The sequence below is a fragment of the Macaca mulatta genome, chromosome 5 (genome assembly GCF_049350105.2).
Source record: "Macaca mulatta isolate MMU2019108-1 chromosome 5, T2T-MMU8v2.0, whole genome shotgun sequence".
In the NCBI taxonomy this organism is placed as follows: Eukaryota; Metazoa; Chordata; class Mammalia; order Primates; family Cercopithecidae; genus Macaca; species Macaca mulatta.
In genome coordinates this window covers 24,018,205-24,037,569 of record NC_133410.1, presented here as the reverse complement: position 1 = coordinate 24,037,569, position 19,365 = coordinate 24,018,205, and the positions used below count along the sequence as shown (strand labels likewise).

At 44.8% G+C, this 19,365-nt stretch overlaps 1 protein-coding gene across 1 annotated transcript in view; it reads left to right on the top strand.

Annotated features, from left to right (window-relative positions):
* Positions 1-18,769, top strand: part of LGI2 (leucine rich repeat LGI family member 2) — a 30,049-nt gene extending 11,280 nt beyond the window's left edge. The window contains exons 5-8 of the mRNA XM_001082016.5: positions 713-784; positions 1,784-1,953; positions 7,710-7,874; positions 16,246-18,769. Coding sequence (XP_001082016.1) covers positions 713-784; positions 1,784-1,953; positions 7,710-7,874; positions 16,246-17,063 — 1,225 coding nt within the window. The 3' untranslated portion in view covers positions 17,064-18,769. The remainder of the gene's footprint in view (positions 1-712; positions 785-1,783; positions 1,954-7,709; positions 7,875-16,245) is intronic.
* Positions 18,770-19,365: the final 596 nt, after the last annotated feature.

Sequence of the window (19,365 nt, the reverse complement as noted above, 5' to 3'; positions counted from 1 at the left end):
TGCTGTGTGCCAGGCACTGTTCTAGGAACTGGGGATACAGCAGTGGACAGACAGATAATAATCTCTTTCCTCATGTGGCTTATGTAGAGGGAGAATACACAGCCAGTAAACAAATAGATAATTAAAATATGCAGTGTGCCAAATGATGGCGGTGCAGGGAAGGGAGGTGTGCAGAGGCCTGAGAAGGTGGTGATACTTGAGGACAGACCCAAAGGAGGCAATGGAATGCCAAATGGATAGCTGGGGAAAGAACATTCCAGGCAGATGACCAAGTTCAGAGGCTTAGAAGGTAGGAGCATGCCTCACCTGTTGGAGGCATAGCAAGGAGGCCAGTGTGGCTGGATCAGAGATCCATTGAGTAGTTGGAGACCGATGACATGGGGTCTCCTAGGTAAGCAAGAGTGGAGGTAGCCAGGCAATAAAGGGTCTTGCATGCCACCGAAGGAACTTTGGCTTTGATTCTAAGAAGCATGGGAAGCCATCTGAGGTTGAGCAAATATACATAAAGAGCTTAAAAAGTGCTTTTTGTAAAAAAAAAAAAGAAAATTTATATTATAATCCAGCATATCTTATGTTATCTTTGCATAACTAAGCTCTCTCTCAGTATTGATGACCAAAGCTGTGCTGTAAGTCAATAGCTTTATCTGAAGGGAATTGAGAGTGACAGGGTATGAGATAATAACTGCATTGCAATGTGACTTTCTTGTTCTAGTTCTTTGGCCAATAACCACATAAAAGCACTACCAAGGGATGTCTTCAGTGATTTAGACTCTCTGATTGAACTGTAAGTAATGAAATTTAGTTTATGTGTTCTTGTCATTGTGCCCCAGTTAATCATGTCTTTCAATCCCCTCTTACCTTTCTTTTATGCATTTCTTTTATGCTGTGCCTAAAAATCTATAACAAAGTAGTGCATCCTGGGAAATAGCATACAGTTTGTGTTGTGTTGGATTTTGCCATTTTATACTTAGCACCATGAGGCCAATGGTAAAATGCACTTGCTGGGTGGGAGGTCCCCTCCTTGAGATGGCGCGTTCACCTGCTTTATCTTCTAGCATTGCTTCTTACTGGATATAGTTTTGTTTTTGTTTTTTAGATGGAGTCTCGCTCTGTTGCCCAGGCTGGAGTGAAGCGGCATGATCTCGGCTCACTGCAACCTCTGCCTCTCGGGTTCAAGCGATTCTCCTGCCTCAGCCTCCTGAGTAGCTGGGACTACAGGCGCATGCCACTGCCCCCAGCTAATTTTTGTTTTTAGTAGAGACAGGGTTTCACCATGTTGGCCAGGCTAGTCTCGAACTCCTAACCTCAGGTGATCTGCCCACCTTGGCTTCCCAAAGTGCTATGATTACAAGCATGAGCCACCGTGCCCAACCTACTGGACGTAGTTTTAACAAGAGCTTGAAGTTTCAATTGTGTTTGTGAAAACTATCTTCCTACAATATCCTCTTTATATTGATGAGAACCTCTGTTGGGGGCTCCTCTTCTATCACACATCTCCCATTTCCAGCATGGCGTGGAGACAAGAGCATCTAGAGAGATGATATGTCCTCGCTGAGAGCTCCCTGGACGTTATATAGTTATGCAGTTAAATTCCCGGGTGCTGAGGAGTATTAAATAAAGTCAGTGATAGATACAAGAAACAGGAGGCATTATATACAAAATTTTTTGAACTCCATTTTAAGGGATTTTAAATATATCAGGATGTTAATAATTCTGGAGTTTCGTGTTACTACCAAAACATGTCAGACACGTCTATGTGTTTGTGCTTTATTTTGATTTTTAGAGATTTAAGGGGTAATAAATTTGAATGTGACTGCAAAGCCAAGTGGCTATACCTGTGGTTGAAGATGACAAATTCCACTGTTTCCGACGTGCTGTGTAGTGGTCCACCAGAGTATCAGGAAAAGAAGCTGAATGATGTGACCAGCTTTGACTATGAATGCACAACTACAGGTATTCAGAGCCTATCTCATCAGACATGGATATCTAGAATAATCTCTTTGTCTTTCTTTTAGACTGTCAACAGAGAGTGGGGAAAGGTGAATATAGAACTGTTTATCAAAATAGTTCTAGAGAAATTTTAAACATTCTAAAGAAATGAATTGATGTGGTAAGGAAAACATCTCGAAAGTTTGGGAGAATTTTTGTTAACTGCCCTGGCTTTAATTTTGCTTCTTTGCAAAATTCAAATTTCTCTAAGGGTTTCATTTTCTTAAGTCAAAGTATAAACTTGTGGGTTTGGCAAGAGAATGTTTTCACATCAATCTAGGTTTCATAGAAGGTCAGTGCAGGGAGGCCTAAATTACTCGGTTGAGACTGTTCTCTTGCTTTAGGAAGATGAAGTTCACTGGACATTTAACTAACAAACACCAGACTTTTTTTTTTTTTTGAGGTGGAGTCTCACTCTGTCACCCAGGCTGGAGTGCAGCAGTGTGATCTCGACTCACTGCAACCTCCACCTCCTGAGTTCAAGCGATTCTCCTGCCTCAGCCTCCTAAGCAGCTGAGATTACAGGTGTGCACCACCACACCCAGCTAATTTTTGTATTTTTAGTAGAGACGGGGTTTCACCATGTTGACCAGGATGGTCTCGATTTCCTGACCTCATCATCCGCCCGCCTCGGCCTCCCAAAGTGCTGGGATTACAGGTGTGAGCCACTGTGCCTGGCCCAAACACCAGAGCTTTAAACCCACAAATGACTTTTAGAGTCCCATGTAAGAAGAGATAACTAGGTAAATTATAACCAATGGCAAAATAGAAAATAAGAGTTAATGACTAGTTATCAAAAGGAAACAACTCATGTTGACGGAAAAATGTAAAGAAAGTTTGATTTTGTTTTCCAGGGCCTGCCACAAGCTTTCAGTTTATACATTTTTCAGGTTATAAGATAAAATTAAACTATACTTACATATATACTAACTGCTTCCACTGTCACAACATGAGGCCAAAGGTACTGGTGAGTATCTCCATTGGAAAGGCTTACGTGGGGTTTCTACAGCTTCTAAAGTCAGAGAGAGGATCAGGCCACTGTATGAAAACCTGCTTACCCGATTTATAAAAATAAACATTCAGGCTGAGAGCTGCTATCTACAAAGCCTCAAGTCATGTCAGGAGAAGCAGCAGGAATGAGAAACAGAAAATAGTTACAGAAACTCAAAAGACACCAAAACTCCAAGAACAAAATATCACATTTAGGCCAGTCCCTGCTACCACCGTCCAACAAATAAACAAAAACCCACAAAGTAAAAATCATTTCCAGGTATCTTTGTTTGTAAATAAGGGACCCCTGCAAGTTCTGTTCTTGTCTGATAGACAACCTGAAATCTCACAAAAATGACTTTTTCTTTCATCATCGAATAGGGGCTTCTTCAGCTGTGTAATTGGCAGGTGCTCCATAGTCAGCTGAGGCCATTAGGAGGTTAATTTATTGTATTTTAGGGCCAGAGCAATAAATCACTGGTCGTAGTCGATAACATTTGCACCAAAAGGTGGCATTCAAGACTATTTGGCATTAAATGCTAAATTAAATTAAATTGAATTAAACCAAAGCTAAACCAAAGTTCACCGAGAACTTCTCTCTACCTTTTCTCCATTTTCTCTGGAGAGTTCTCGAAATGCTAAGGTGAAATTTGCAGATTTTCCATTGTTCTCTTCACACCTGGCCATAGCGTGGAGAGACTCTGCTAACCTCTGATGGAAGTAATGGGCTGGAGGGCCGTGGGAATAGGAAATAATTTCTATAAGAAAATATATTTTCTGAACTTAGGGCCCTGGGGATGGTTGTAAAAGTGACCCAGGCTCTGAGAATTGTTATTGGAATGGTGGTAGCTTGGAACTGAGGTAACCTGTCCTCATCCCAACATGGAGCAGCAAGAGGCCTTAACACATTTTAGAGGCTTCTCTGTGTTATGCAGTGTTTGTCTTCATGAACAAGCTTCCTCCTAAACTTTAAAAAGTCAGCGCTAGGCTTTCTGGTGAGAGGGAGATGATAATTCTGGCTTTGCTATGGTTTTATCCCTTTAAGACTCACAAACAGAGATGAGGCTCTTGCTGACAGTTTCTTCCATCGGGAAAAAAATGGTGCAATCAAGTTGTGACCCACCCCCAAATATAGGCCCTGATGTGTAAGAACTAGGTCAACAAATTGTGAGTGTTCGGGGTTCATTATCTTCCGTTCAGATCAAACCTCAGCCTCTGTTGCTTCATTAAAAGCTAGATGGGCAGTAGGGGCGTGGGGTGGGGGGAACAAATGAGGATGGATGGAAAATGGAAAGCCAAATTCGAGAGTTCATGGTGCAGTGATTGTATTCTTGCCAAAGGTTTGGAAAGAAGCATATTTTCTAAGTACGGTTGTTTTCCTTTTCAACTCAGATTTTCAGAAAAGGGGTGAGTTTTCTCCTGTCTCACTGTTTTTTTCCCAGAGAGAGGAAGGTACTGTCCCCATTCTGTTCCTTGGCCAACGCATGTAATTCATACCACAAAGCCAACATTGGGCTGTTTCAGATCTTTAATCAGCTCTTGAACCCTTCCCTTCAAGTCTATTTTTAACCACCTCAAAAGTCCCTGTTACCTACCAATGATTCCCTGTGTTAGATGGGTAATTCACTAAATTCCTTAGAGGAAGTGAATTTTGCATCCTAATTGTCCTGTTAGCTTCCCCTTTTCGGGGCTGATGAAAATGCAAAGAGAAATAATGCATTAATGTGCAGTTTCTCTCCCAGCAGGATCGGCGTCATGTATAATTTATTTTCTGCAAGTGCTATAAATAGCCATGTAAAAATCTGTTGATTCCACTGGGAGAAAGGCCTAAATTGTAAGAGTCCCACTGACATCATGAACTTAATCCAGTGTGAATGGAAGTGGCAGCTCTTTTTGCAGAGTGCCATTAATATTTTAACACTAGTAAATTGATGTCACATCAATATGTGTATTTCTAAGATCTTTCCACAACAATGTGCTTTTGCTGTTTGTGAGAAGTAAATTTAATTGGGGGTGGGAGAAGATATTTAAATTCCTCTGGTCCTCTCTCTGATATCCACAAACATATATGCATCAACCATTTGCTTTTCATTCTCTCTCTTTTTTTTTTTTTGAGGCAAGGTCTTGCTCTGTCATCCAGGCTAAAGTGCAGTGGCACAATCATAGCTTACTGCAACCTCAGACTCCTGTGCTCAATTGATCCTTCCACCTCAGCTTCCAGAGTGGCTGGGACTACAGGCATGCACCATGACCCCTGGCTAATTTTTTTTTTTTTTTTTTTTTTTTTGAGACGGAGTCTCGCTCTGTCACCCAGGCTGGAGTGCAGTGGCCGGATCTCAGCTCACTGAAAGCTCCGCCTCCCGGGTTTACACCATTCTCCTGCCTCAGCTTCCCGAGTAGCTGGGACTACAGGCGCCCGCCACCACGCCCGGCTGGTTTTTTTGTATTTTTTAGTAGAGATGGGGTTTCACCGTGTTAGCCAGGATGATCTCGATCTCCTGACCCCGTGATCCGCCCATCTCGGCCGCCCAAAGTGCTGGGATTACAGGCTTGAGCCACCGTGCCCGGCCTAATTTTTTAAATTTTCAGTAAAGAGAAGGTCTTGCTATGTTAGCTAGGCTGGTCTCAAACTCCTGGCCTCAAGCAGTCCACCTGCCTTGGCCTCCCAAGCTGCCGGGATTACAGGCACAAGCCATCTTGTGTATCTTGCCTGGCCCCATTCTTCTTTTTTCCTTCTCTTCCTCTTCTTCCTCCTTCTCCTCCCTTTTTTTTGGGGGGAGGGGTGTCTTCTATCAAGAGTTAGATTTGTAATTCAAATGATTGAACAATCTGTGTTATGCCAGATAGTATATAGAAAATATTGTGAAACCACTATGTGGGGAAAATAGATTAAAACAGGGCCACGAAAGGCTAGATTTGTAAAATGCTCTGCACTGTGACAGCTCCTTTTCATCCTGGGATTCTTCAATAAAACCAGAAACTTTCTAGTCTACACTTTAAACAGCCTGCCTTTTAAAGCAAATACTCATGTTTCTGTGAGTTCAGAGTGCAGTAGGAAGGCTAATGGGAGGGAGGAGATGAGTGAGTGGCAGGCATCGCGGGAGTGCCTAGAACCTTTGGCAGACTCGGATTAGTCGAATGCAACCGGAGATGTAGGAGAGGAGTTTATAGCCATCTTGGTTGTAATTAAAAGAAAGCAGCTGTATTATCCAAGTCCTTTTATATCCCCAGAAAAGGGAGCACATGATGACTGATGCCATTTCCCCTTTCTTTGTCTACGTGTGAACACAGAAACCAGCAAAGCCTTGTGCAGTCAACACGCGCTTTCTGGCTTCTACGCTCGTTCTGGCAGTGCCAACAGGAGTGAACAGAGGTTCACTTTTTTCTGTTTTTTTCTTTTTTGTTGTTGTTTGTTTGTTTTTTTATCTTTGACCAAGCAATTATTATTTTGGTGGGGGGCGGGATGAGGGGGAGCCGTGACTCCTCCCTAAGTCTTCAAGCAGGCAACTGAATACTATCGTTGTTGCGTATATCAACTACTAAGTGATCACCATAGCACTGCAGTATATACTTACATGTACTCTTGGGTTTAGTCTTACAGTAACCTTATGAAATAGACACCACCCTCATTTTACAGATGAAGAAAGAACCTGAGGGTCAATTGTCTTGCCAAAGGTCATGCAGCTGAAAGTGGCAGGGCAAGAATCGGAAGCCCAGTTTGTCTTACCTTGGAGCCCCAGCCCTTCACCAGGATGTTCTGCTCTCAACTTGGGGATGGGAAGGTACCCCGTCCACTGGAGCCACTTGTCCACACTCTCCCTCAGTCACCTCCTACCTGTTGGGCTGCAGAGGCAGCCTCTTCTTTTCTCCTCCTTCTACCCAAATCTTCGTGTACCACTCAGCCTCCATCTCCTTCCCTGTAGTCTTTAGAGTGGGCTGAGAAGCAAAGCCAGTCCCCTCACACTGGTTTAGCCAACAAGTATTCAGTAAGCACCTACTCTGCCCCCAGAATGAAGGGAGGGGCACCTCTAAAAGGTAACATGTATTGAGCACTCACTTTGTGCTAGGCTAAGTGGGTAGGAACCATAATACCCCTGAGACCGTAGCAGAGGGTTTGGTTTGGTTTCCAGTGTTCAGTGTGCCATTTGGAGAGTGTACCATTCATTCTGAACGTGCAGTGGGGTTGTCTGCTGACAGGCAATCCCAAGCTAGGGGTTATAACTGGAGATAAAGGGTCAGGTAAGTTTGAGAAGCACCACATCAAACAAAACAAAGCAGACTTCTTCCCTACAAGGGCTGTTCTGAGAGAGCTGGAAGTACAGCATTTTCCAAACTCACTGGACCACAGCCCCCACCTTGTCACAGCGTGATTTGCACGGCCGTTTTGAGAATGTTGCTGTGCAACGTCCTGTCTGTCTTACCACTTTGAAAGCCAAGTCTCACCAAATATGCTTAAAACTCAGATCCTTTAGCCAAACTCGGGAAGCCGTTTCTCCACAGGAAGCTGTAGTAGAAGCTGTGCATTCTGTCTGATGGTCCTGCACAAGCCGGGACTCTTTCTGGAATGTCTCCGAGTAAAATACGCTGTGATGTTTGTGTTGCTTCTCTCCTGTCCTCCTCCTCCTCCCCAGTCCTTTTCAGAGCTGATGTGGTGATGGAAAGGTGATGGTGGTTGATAATTCCTGCAGGAGGTTTTATGAACGCTTTTCTTTTTAAACACCCGTTCCCAGATTTTGTTGTTCATCAGACTTTACCCTACCAGTCGGTTTCAGTGGATACGTTCAACTCCAAGAACGATGTGTACGTGGCCATCGCGCAGCCCAGCATGGAGAACTGCATGGTGCTGGAGTGGGACCACATCGAAATGAATTTCCGGAGCTATGACAACATTACAGGTGTGTTGTGGCTTTCATCAGATGTGTTGAACTAATTTCAGCATTCCTCAAGCCCATGGGAGAAGGAACGCCCTCTGTATTGAGGGAGAGCTTGGCCGTCTAACCTGGTTAGAGCTGGGGAACACGTCCCAGCCTACCCTCCGGGTCTCTCCAGTGATTGTCTTGGTGTGGTCCGTTACTGGGAGAGTGGAAACCTCAGGTAGTGATCCTGCTTACTACTGATGACCATTTGCAGGTTGCACGTGGTGGGAGGCATTTTTTAGTAGGGGTGAGAAGTCACACTGAGAATCCTTTGTTCTGAGCAGTATCAGAACCCAGGTCTGTACCAGCTTTGTAGCAACTAAATTATGCTTTGACTTTCGTTAAGCTGATTGTTAACTAATATGCTAACAAACACACACACATACCCTATAGCTTGTTTCTAGCGCCCTTTGCTAAGTCCTAGTGATCACTGCTTTCTTTTAGTAAGTACATACAAAATAAGAATAAATAGATCCCTAAATTAGGCATTTGGGATATGAATTAGTTAACGCTTCTTTCAGTGCTGTCATGGGATCCCAGTGCCTTAGCCTTACTAAGTGTGGACTGTCTACTTGCTTTTGAAATAACCTTTGAAACACTTCTCATTTATCAACGTGCAATCTGATAATAATACTGTGTAAACAGTGCCACAAAGGTCTAATTATCACCCCAGGAGAGGGTTTCCCTTAGAGGCTCCTGATGTGGCCTTAGAGCAGCGTTTTACTGTTGCAGCAAGAAGCATATTCAGGTAGAATTTCTAGATTGGGAGGCTCCTAAGAGTCTCCCAAGCACCAAGTGGCTTCGCAGCAGGTACGGGGAGGTGGGGAGGCGGGGAGAGCTGCTAATGAGCCTTATCTCACAGTGTATCTCAGTGTGAGATGTACATCGGATGCTCCGAGGATGCCATTTCAGATGAGCTGGCCACCGTCGGGCCATCTGGCCTCCCAGTGCTGAGCTCACCTTCCAGAGAGTAGCGCTCTTGGAAGTGCAGACTCAGCACAGAGTGGCACAGGTGAACCTGCTGTGGAAGCCAAGAACAAGGGATATGAGGAAGCGAGTCCATACCCACGTGGTTTTGTTCTTCCCTCTTCGTCCTGACATGGAAGATAGGGGAGGGGAGGATGAGCTGGCCTCTCTGCCTTTTCTCTCCATCTCTAGGGTAGGAGATGGGAGCAGAATGAAGCTTTGCTGTTTTTTGTTCTTTGTTTTTTTGTGGGTTTTTTGTTTTTGTTTTTGTTTTGAGACAGGCTCTTACTCTGTCACCCAGGCTGGAGTACAGTGATGCAATCTTGCCTCATTGCAACCTGGAACTCCTGGGCTCAAGGGATCCTCCTGCCCCAGCCTCCTGAGTAGCTGGGACTACAAGCACACACCACTGCACCCAGCTAATTTTTTATTTTTTGTAGAGACAGGGTCTCACTATGATGCCCAGGCTGGTCTCAAACTCTTGAGCTCAAGGGATCCTCCTGCCTTGGCCTCCCAAAGTGCTGGGATTGTAGGCTTCAGCCACCTTGCCTGGCTGAACTTTGCTCTTGAACAAGTTCCAGAGCCGATGTTGGCCGTGAGCCTGTGAGGCACCAGGGCCTAGTTTATCCCATTGGAAGCTCATAACAGTCCTTGGAGTTACATCTGTCCATAGGTTGGAGGACAAAAGCTCTCTTCTTTAGAGAGAGAAGGCATACATACTAGAAAGAGCTCAGCTTTTGAAAACTGATGCACACGGATTGTACTCCCAACTCTGCCGTGGACTAGAAAGTACCTGTGCCTTTGAGGCGTGGTTTTCTCATCTGGGAAATGGGGAGTGGATGTGCCTCATGTGGATGCTGTGAGGACTGAGTGCACGGAGCAGGCACTTCTCAAAGCCGCCATCCTTTTCACAGCCTTACAAATGATGAGGTCCAGGCTCAGGCGTGTCCAGTCACCCACTGTTTATTCAGGGCCGAGCCTGGGGTTTCTCATGGTTGTACCCCACTGGATTTCTCTCCCAGGTTGACCTTGGTAGGACAGCCCTGTCTTTCTTTTTTCTTTTTATTACTATTATTATTATTATTATTACTATTTTAGATGGAGTCTCACTCTGTCGTCGTGCTGGAGTGCAGTGGCACAGTCTCAGCTCACCGCAACCTCCGCCTCCTGGGTTCAAGTGATTCTCCTGCCTCAGCCCTCTGAGTAGCTGGGACTGTAGGCACCCACCACCACACCCGGCTAATGTTTTTTATTTTTAGTGGAGACGGGGTTTCGCTATGTTGGCTAGGCTGATCTCAAACTCCTGCCCTTCTGATATACGGCAGCTGGTGGCATTCTTAAATTTATTCATTTGTTCCAAAGATTTCTTGAACATTTACTCTAAGCCAGGCATGTTCTTGGTGCTGGGGACACAGCAGTGAATAAACCAGATAAAATTCTGGCCGGGCATAATGGCTCATGCCTGTAATCCCAGCACTTTGGGAGGTCAAGGCAGGTGGCTCATGAGGTCAGGAGTTTGAGACCAGCCTGGCCAATATGGTGAAACTTTGTCTCTACTAAAAATACAAAAATTAGCCAGGCGTGGTGGTGGGCGCCTGTAATCCCAGCTACTTGGGAGGCTCAGGCAGAAGAATTGCTTGAACCCGGGAGGCAGAGGTTGCAGTGAGCCAAGATCATGCTGCTGCACTCCAGCCTGGGTGACAGAGCAAGACTCCATCTCAAAAAAACAAAACAAAACGTAAAAACCTTTGCCCTCAGGAGTTTCCATTCTAATGGGAGAAAGAGACAGTAAGAATATTCGTATTGTAATAATTATCGTAAAAATAATTGTAGTATTAACAAAAAACACATCAGACAGAAATGTGCTAAGGAGGGGAAATAAAGTGAAGAAGGAAGATGTGGAGTACTGTGTGTGGGAGGATTTGAAGGCTTGGGTAGAGTGTCCAGGAGAGGCCTCGTCAAGAAGGTGCTACTTGAATAAGACCTGTGGGATCGGTGGGATTGGTTCCCATGGAGGGGAAGAGCATTCCAGGCAAAGGGAGCAGCAAGTGCATAGGTAGAGGCAGGAGAGCATCTCTCCTGTTTGAGGAACATCCGGGGGGATGGTTTGGCATGAGCAAAATGAGCCAGCGCGGAGTTGCAGTTGATGAGTCCGAAGTCAGAAAGGCTCATCATGGAGTCTCACAGATCCTAGGAAGGACTTGGCTTTTCTTCTGAATGTCCTGCAAAGCCACGGAGGGTTTTGTGCAGAGGCAGGAGGATGCAGGTACCTAGCCAAGAGGCTGGATTGTGTCCAGCTACCAGGTCGAATATAGACTTTTGGAGTGAGGGCACAAAGGTGGAAGCACCGTGGCCAGCTAAGAGGCTATGAAAAGAATCTGGAACCCAGGCAAGCAAGCATGGCCTGGACCCAACGGAGGCCACAGAGCTGGTAGGGAGGAAGTCAGTGCCATCCGAGTGGGTGTGTCTGGGGTCGAAGCCCTGCTGGACCTTGTTAGTTTCCAAGGATTCCTCAGCCCCTCAGTCTCCAAGTCTGAATCATCCCACAGCTCGGCGACCATGACATGAAGCCCACCTGGCTCCTCTTTTCACCACCAAGCCCGAGAAATGAGTACCAACATCAGACTGGCTTTTGATCATCCTGGCTCCAGCCCTTACTGGTTGGTGGCCGTGGCCAAGTGGTTTAATGTGCACGAGCCCCTTTCATCTGTAAAGTGGAGATTTTAGGAATTTCCACTTTATCTGTAAAATGAGATCAGCATAGTATTGGACTCAGGGAAACACTATAAGGAATTTTTTTTTTTTTTTTTTTTTTTTTAGATAGAGTCTCATTCTTGTCACACAGGCTGGAGTGCAGTGGTGTGATCTCGGCTCACTACAACCTCCACCTCCCAGATTCAAGCGATTTTCCGGCCTCAGCCTCGCGAGTATCTGGGATCACAGGCACACACCACCATGCCTGGATAATTTTTGTATTTTTAGTAGAGACGGGGTTTCACCATGTTGGCTAGGCTGTTCTCGAACTCCTGACCTCAGGTGATTTACCCGCCTCCGCCTCCCAAAGTGTTAGGATTACAGGTATGAGACAACGTGCCTGGCCAATACTGTAAGGATTTAATGGGGGTAAAATAGGAGCAACCCTCCTTTTCCCCCCACAGACTCTACCTTTATGATTCCCATTAAAACTGCTCCACAACTTGCATGAGCGTTGGGAATGCAGAGAGCAGCAGACTTCCCTGAGGGAGGTAGAAGGTGGTGCTACAGAAGGAAGGGGGATCGCTCCATGGAGGGAGGAGTGGAGCTGTCTCTCGGTAGCTGGCATTGAGCCTGGCATGAGGGAAAGCCCTACAGCACACGTGGATAGGCAAGGACGCTGCCCTGGGTGCTACTTGCCTAGAAGAAGAAGGAGGTAAATGGATCATTCTCCCTCCCTGTGCTGTGCGTACCTCATTTGACATCTTGTTTGGTCGTGGGGTCGTCCCCAAGTTGACAAGGGTGGGGCAGGATTTTCTCAATGCATGCACTTCCTCCTTTGCCGGCCTGGTGACCATGTTGCCAAAGGGATGGCTCCAGCTGTCCATGTGCCCCAGGGGAGAGAGAGAAACCCGTGGTCATGTTCACCGTGAGGTTCGCTTCCCCTCGTTCTCTCTACACCTCATCTCGGCTTTCTCAATTTTGGTTTATTTTGTTTGCCTTTTGATTTCTGCAGGCTAAGTATGTTCCGACCTGTAATCCCTCTTCCTACATTCACCACCCCCACCCGCCACACACACGCACACAGTGATCTGTCTGCTACTGACAACTCCACGGCTAACCTGGACAGAGTGTGTTCCAGAGCATCTCCAGGAAAGGAATTCCTTCTGTTTCACGCGGTCCTTTGGCTGTGACAGGCAGACCTCTAGGATGCTTCTGGGGGGCGGTGGCCTCCGTAGCCAGGTGCTCAAGAAGAGACGAGGAGCCTGCACTCTCAATTAGTGTTGGCAGGGTGGAAGTCAATGCTGCTTTTGAAGAGCAGTTTGGCAGTTAAAACCCAAAAGCTTAAAAATGTGCACAACATTTGCCCCAGCAATTCTTACACTTGAGAACACTGCCAGATGGTATCAAAACATGTTATTTAACAATATTTCAAAGGAAACGTTATTTTACAATAAGGAAAACCTAGAAATAACTGCAATGTCCAACAGTAGAGCATTAATTAAATACAAGATGGTGCATCTGTGCAATGAGATTCTGTGTAGTGTCAAACAGTATCAAGTTGTTGAAGAATCATCAGCATGAGGAAATGTTCACAGCATGGGCGCCAAGTGGAAAAAAGGTAGATTATAAAATATCTATGGATAACATAAACCCCAGTTTTTGAAAAAAGAATATTTGAATATGTGCATAGATTAAACGATAAATAATATAATCAAGATATTAGGTGTTATTTCACATCTATAGTACAACTAGCTTGTATTTTCTTCTTTGTGCTTTTTGGTTCTTTGGTAGCAGAGTGTAGACTGAGGCCAAACTATCTGAATTTAAATCTCAGTCTCTACCACATACTAGCTGTGTGACTTTTACTAAATTACTTAACTTCTCTGTGCCTCAGTTTTACCCTTTGTAAAATGGGGATGATGATGCTGCTAAGAATAGTATATGCCTCATATAGTTGTTATAAGGATTAAATAAGTAAATGCATGTAGAGTACTTAGAATAGTGCCTGGTCATAGCTACACATTTTTTTATTTTTATTTTTTTTTGAGATGGAGTCTCGCTCTGTCACCCAGGCTGGAGTGCAGTGGCTCGATCTCGGCTCACTGCAACCTCCGCCTCCCGGGTTCATGCCATTCTCCTGCCTCAGCCTCCCGAGTAGCTGGGACTACAGGCGCCCACCACCATGCCCGGCTAATTTTTTTGTATTTTTAGTAGAGACGGGGTTTCATCGTGTTAGCCAGGATGGTCTTGATCTCCTGACCTCGTGATCCGCCCACCTCGACCTCCCAAAGTGCTGGGATTACAGGCATAAGCCACCGTGCCCGGCCCACCTACACACTTTTTACGTTTTACCTCTTAGTATTTTCAAAATTTGCTCTGGTAAACATTTAGCACACATATCCTCAGGAAAAAACAATGCAATAATTAGTTTTAAACAAGGAAAAGGTATTAGGTCCTTGCAGGAAGGCCAGAATGGTGAAAGAGAAAAGTAAATGCCACTCTGAAAACCACCCAGTGTCAGCCCCCAAAGCCAGTCCTTAGGATAGAAATGGAATCATCCTTAGAATTTGGGATTCTGGCCAATTTCACTTTGGTCGAAATTACATAGAAAATTAAAGGAAAGAAAAAACCTTTAATCAAATGATCTAGATGGAGGATCAGTGGTCTTGTGGGTGGTCCTTTGCTTAGTGGTTGGTCTTCTGGAATGGGGAGGTCTGGGGGGCATCTGGGTGCAGGATGAGAAGGGATGGTGGGAGGTGAGCCAGAGAGGAGAGTCACCATGGAAAATGGTCCCCTGTCTCTGCAAAGTCTTAGTTTTATGACGCCTGAACGAGATCATTCAGACTATCGCTCCTTCTTTAGATATTTATGCATGCCCCCTATGGGCAAGCACTAAGGGGCAAGGTCTTGTGATTACTGTGACAATTGCTTCAATTGTCCAATAATGATACCCACTAATGATCAATCACCCCCTAGGTGCCAGTGCTCCATGCTAGAAACGCTTGCCATGAATGATCTCATTTCATCCTTACAGTCACTTGTAAGATCAGTGCTGGCAGCATCTTCAATCTCATTTTATGAATGAGGAACTTGAGCACAGAGTTGGGTTAACTGGCACAGGGTCAGAAAGCTTACAAGGTGCAGGGCTAGGCTTTGAACCCTAGGCCTCTGGTCTGTGTCATGAGGTTTAACCCTACTCTTTCTGCCTCCACTTGGCTTCCTTTGGCTCTGGAAATCAAAAGAGCCCAAATGTCTTCAAGAACACTCAGAAATCTTTTTCTCCTGCCTCTGAGACCTCAGTCCTGCCCTTTTACCATCCCTTACCCAACCCTACCGCCAGGAGAAGCCTGTTTAACTGCCTACTTCTGCCATATGGAGTCAGGAAATACTTTTTATTTTTCTTCCATGGATACACATTTTTTAACTGACAAATTAAAATTGTGTCTATTTGTTTGTGTATAAAATGTAGTTTTGAAATATGTATAGATTGTGAAATGGCTAAATCAAGCTATTTAATGTAGCTTTATTAAAAAGCATGACGATAATTCCTTTGGTGCATTAGTGAGTTTCCTGAATTGTATGCCTGCCTCTGAGGACTCCAGAGGCCCTGATGACCTCACTTGACCATTTCTATGGAAGCACATTTTTAGATAATTTTAAAAAATTGTTTTAATTGTGGCAAAATACACAAAGCACAAAATGTACTATCTTAACCATGTTTTAATATACTGGTCAGTAGTGTTAGATACATTCACATTGTTGTATAACTAACCTCCAAACGCTTTTCATCTTGAAAAACTGAAACTCTGCCATTAAATGACAACTCCTCATTTCCCCCATCCCACAGCCCCTGAAAACCACTCCTTTCCTTTCTGTCCCTATACATCCGACTGCTCTAGGTACCTCATATAACTGGAATCATATAGTATTTATCTTTTTGTGACTGGCTATTTCACTTAGCTTAATGCCCTCAAAGTCCATCTATGTTGTAGCATATGTCAGAATTTTCTTCCTTTTTAAGGCTGAATAATATTCCATTTTATGTATATGCCACACTTGGTCTATTCATCCGTTGAAGCAACCTGAGTTACTTCCACCTTTTGGCTATTGTGAAGGATGATGTTATAGGTGTCTTAGTCTGTTTAGGCTGCTGCAACAGAATACCATAGACTGAGTGGCTTATAAGCAACAGAAATTTATTTCTCGTAGTTCTGGGGCTGGGAAGTCCAAGATCAAGACACTGGCAGATTTGGTATGTGGCAAGAACCCACTGCATAGCTGACCACCTCTTTGCTGTGTATTTATGTGGTGGAAGGGCAGAGGGAGTTGGAAGGGCACTAACCCCATTCCTGAGGACTCTGTTCCCATGAACTAATCACCTCCCAAAGGCCCCACCACCAAATACCATCACATTGGAGGTGAGGTTTCATCATATGCATTTGGAGAGAGCACAAACATTTGGTCTATAGCATTAGGTGTACAGATATCTCTTTGAGTCACTGCTTTCAATTATTTTGGGTTTATACCAAGAAGTGGAATTGTTGGCTCGTAGGTTAAGTCCATGTTTACTGTTTTCCATAGTGACGGTGCCATTTCACACTCCCATCAGCAGTGTACAAGAGTACAAGTGGAGATGCATTTTTAGCTGTAGTTGCACTAATCTCCTCTCCTTTATTTTGGAGCACAGGTCAGTCCATCGTGGGCTGTAAGGCCATTCTCATCGATGATCAGGTCTTTGTGGTGGTAGCCCAGCTCTTCGGCGGCTCTCACATTTACAAATACGACGAGAGCTGGACCAAATTTGTCAAATTCCAAGACATAGAGGTCTCTCGCATTTCCAAGCCCAACGACATCGAGCTGTTTCAGATCGACGACGAGACGTTCTTTGTCATCGCAGACAGCTCGAAGGCTGGTCTGTCCACAGTTTACAAATGGAACAGCAAAGGATTTTATTCTTACCAGTCACTGCATGAGTGGTTCAGAGACACGGATGCAGAGTTTGTTGATATCGATGGAAAATCGCATCTCATCCTGTCCAGCCGCTCCCAGGTCCCCATCATCCTCCAGTGGAATAAAAGCTCTAAGAAGTTTGTCCCTCATGGTGACATCCCCAACATGGAGGACGTACTGGCTGTGAAGAGCTTCCGAATGCACAATACCCTGTACCTTTCCCTCACCCGCTTCATCGGGGACTCCCGGGTCATGAGGTGGAACAGTAAGCAGTTCGTGGAGATCCAAGCTCTTCCATCCCGGGGGGCCATGACCCTGCAGCCCTTTTCTTTTAAAGATAATCACTACCTGGCCCTGGGGAGTGACTATACATTCTCTCAGATATACCAGTGGGATAAAGAGAAGCAGCTATTCAAAAAGTTTAAGGAGATTTATGTGCAGGCGCCTCGTTCCTTCACAGCTGTCTCCACCGACAGGAGAGATTTCTTTTTTGCATCCAGTTTCAAAGGGAAAACAAAGATTTTTGAACATATCATTGTTGACTTAAGTTTGTGAAGGTGTGGTGGGTGAAATTAAAAGACATGTAGCATTAGCTCTCACAAGAGAGGACCAAGAAAAATCAACACACAAATCAAAGCCAGGCTCAGAGCCCTGAAATTAAAAAGCACTGACATAGTTAGACGTTTTCAAACTTTTAGAACTCACATTTTAATCAGGGATTGCATTTATTGGCTAACTGCATGACATGCCCCTTCTGCCATTTTAAAGAGCATCTTAAAGCCTGTAATTTCTGAGAAAAGAGTACAGCATTTACTCTTACCATCTAGAAATGTAATATGCCTTTTTTCCCCCTTTTTAATGAGGAAGAAGAAAATTGGATAAGATGGGACAGCTCTTATAATGAAATAAAAAAACAAACTTTGAGCCCCTCTCATTCCACTTGAGCAATCTTTTTGGTAAGAACTCTTAAAGCCAAAAGTCAGCTGAAAAGATTTGCTGATTATTAGTTTAAAAATCTTGTAACACTCAGCAGTGCTATTTTGAGTCATCCCAGTTTCCTAAAAGTAATGCCCAGTCTTCCTGAATCCTCCTTAATAGCAGAACCTTGGTGATTTTGTTGGCTCATATGAATGCTTGTCATGGATACGTTAGCAATTTAATGTTTGACATTGCTTCCTCTGCCACAAAGACAATATTCCGGTGACACATGTCTAGACCCAGCACAGGCGGCAGGCCCAGCAGCGACTCAAAGGAGTTTCTCCCTCTTTCTTATGGTTCAAAGCTGACCCTGTGGTGACCAGAGCAGTAATGCTTGTTTGATGCTCTTCATGGCTCATCTGCTTCTCGGAACCCACCCGTTGAGTTTGTGGGTAACCAGCAGACAGGCCAAACACTGAATGGTGCTTTTCATTTCGTCCTTTAGAGGGATGAAACAGTTATTTCCGTCTGATGAGCATTTGGTAGAATTTTTGAAGTGAGATTTTACGAAGGCAAAGAGGACTTTACACAGATCTTGACGTGCTTTGAAACCTAGAGGTGGTCCTTTGATTGGTGCGTGTCCTTGCCCTCTGGACAACTGAATATTTCAAGTAATCGAATACCAACTTCCCTGCCGGCCCACCTGCCTTCTGCCCCGCTTGTGTAACAGTCCCGTTTTGTTGAGTTGCTGCTATTGCAGCTGCCAGTGAAGCTCACACCAAATCACAACCCAAGATACTCAGATAGGAAGACTCCCTCTCCCAGTACTTTCCCAAAGGAACCCCGCCCCCCGCCCCGCCCCGGGACGCACATGCTCACAGGGCCCACGTGTTGGCCGTGGAATCAGCCTGTGCAGGCTGGGGATCTCAGGCTGATCAGTAGGGGCCAGCTTTGGAGCCAGACAAGCTGAATCCCACACTCCAGGTCTGTGCTCAAGAAACCAGATGGTGTATTTCCAAATGGGCCTCTCTGGTATGGGCAATAGGGAAGCTCCTGGGGTTCGGTTATGTGGAAGATTCTTAGTGGATGTTCCACCTGGTTAGCTGGTTCTCTTCAGAGAATATAAAGTGAATGCCTTTAGGGGTAGCTCTGAGAGAGAAATCCAACAACTTCATTCCTAGCCATGAAAGTAGCACGATCATATTGTACTGTATTGTTATTGTAAAATGATTATTTGCCATGTCATGAGTAGGTAGATGTTTTGCCACAAATATGAATGTGTTTGTTGTTTCCTGACTTTAAGCAATGAAGACTGAGACAATAAATAGCACTCAGAGAATGAAGCATTGATGTTACATCAGCACTCTTGGGTAACATTCTGGGACTGTAGGCTGAGGCTTCCAGCCTCAGAAACCACGGATTTTAGTGAACGAACTCACCCACACATAGTAGTGTTGTCACTTGAAACTTCTACAAATACCAAGCGAACAGGAGAAAAGTGGTTTGTTTTCATTTTTAAGTGCAAATTACTTTTCTTCTGCATTTTTTTTTTTTTTTTTTTTTTTTTTTGCCTTCTTGGTTTATTTGAACAGGCTACAAATGCCCAGGTTCCCCCATTAGAGGCTGAAAGGGGAAGAGCTCTGCCGTTCCTGCAGCCCTAAAGATGGCAAGCTATTCTTTCTGTTGCATGGAACCCCTCAGACAAACTGAGCAGAAAAATGGGTATTTGGCAAACTGTAGGAGATATTTAGACAGTCCCAGCAACTATGCCAGATCAAGGTAATGTTCCCAATTCCAGCCACGTGTAGGGATGGCAAGGTGGCATCTTTTCACAGTGTTGCCACTGCAGAGAGGTATCATGTTCCCAGCTGTACCTCTGAGGGTGAATTAGCGACTGAGCCCCCTGCACTCACTATTCTGATCACATTGCCAGATTCTG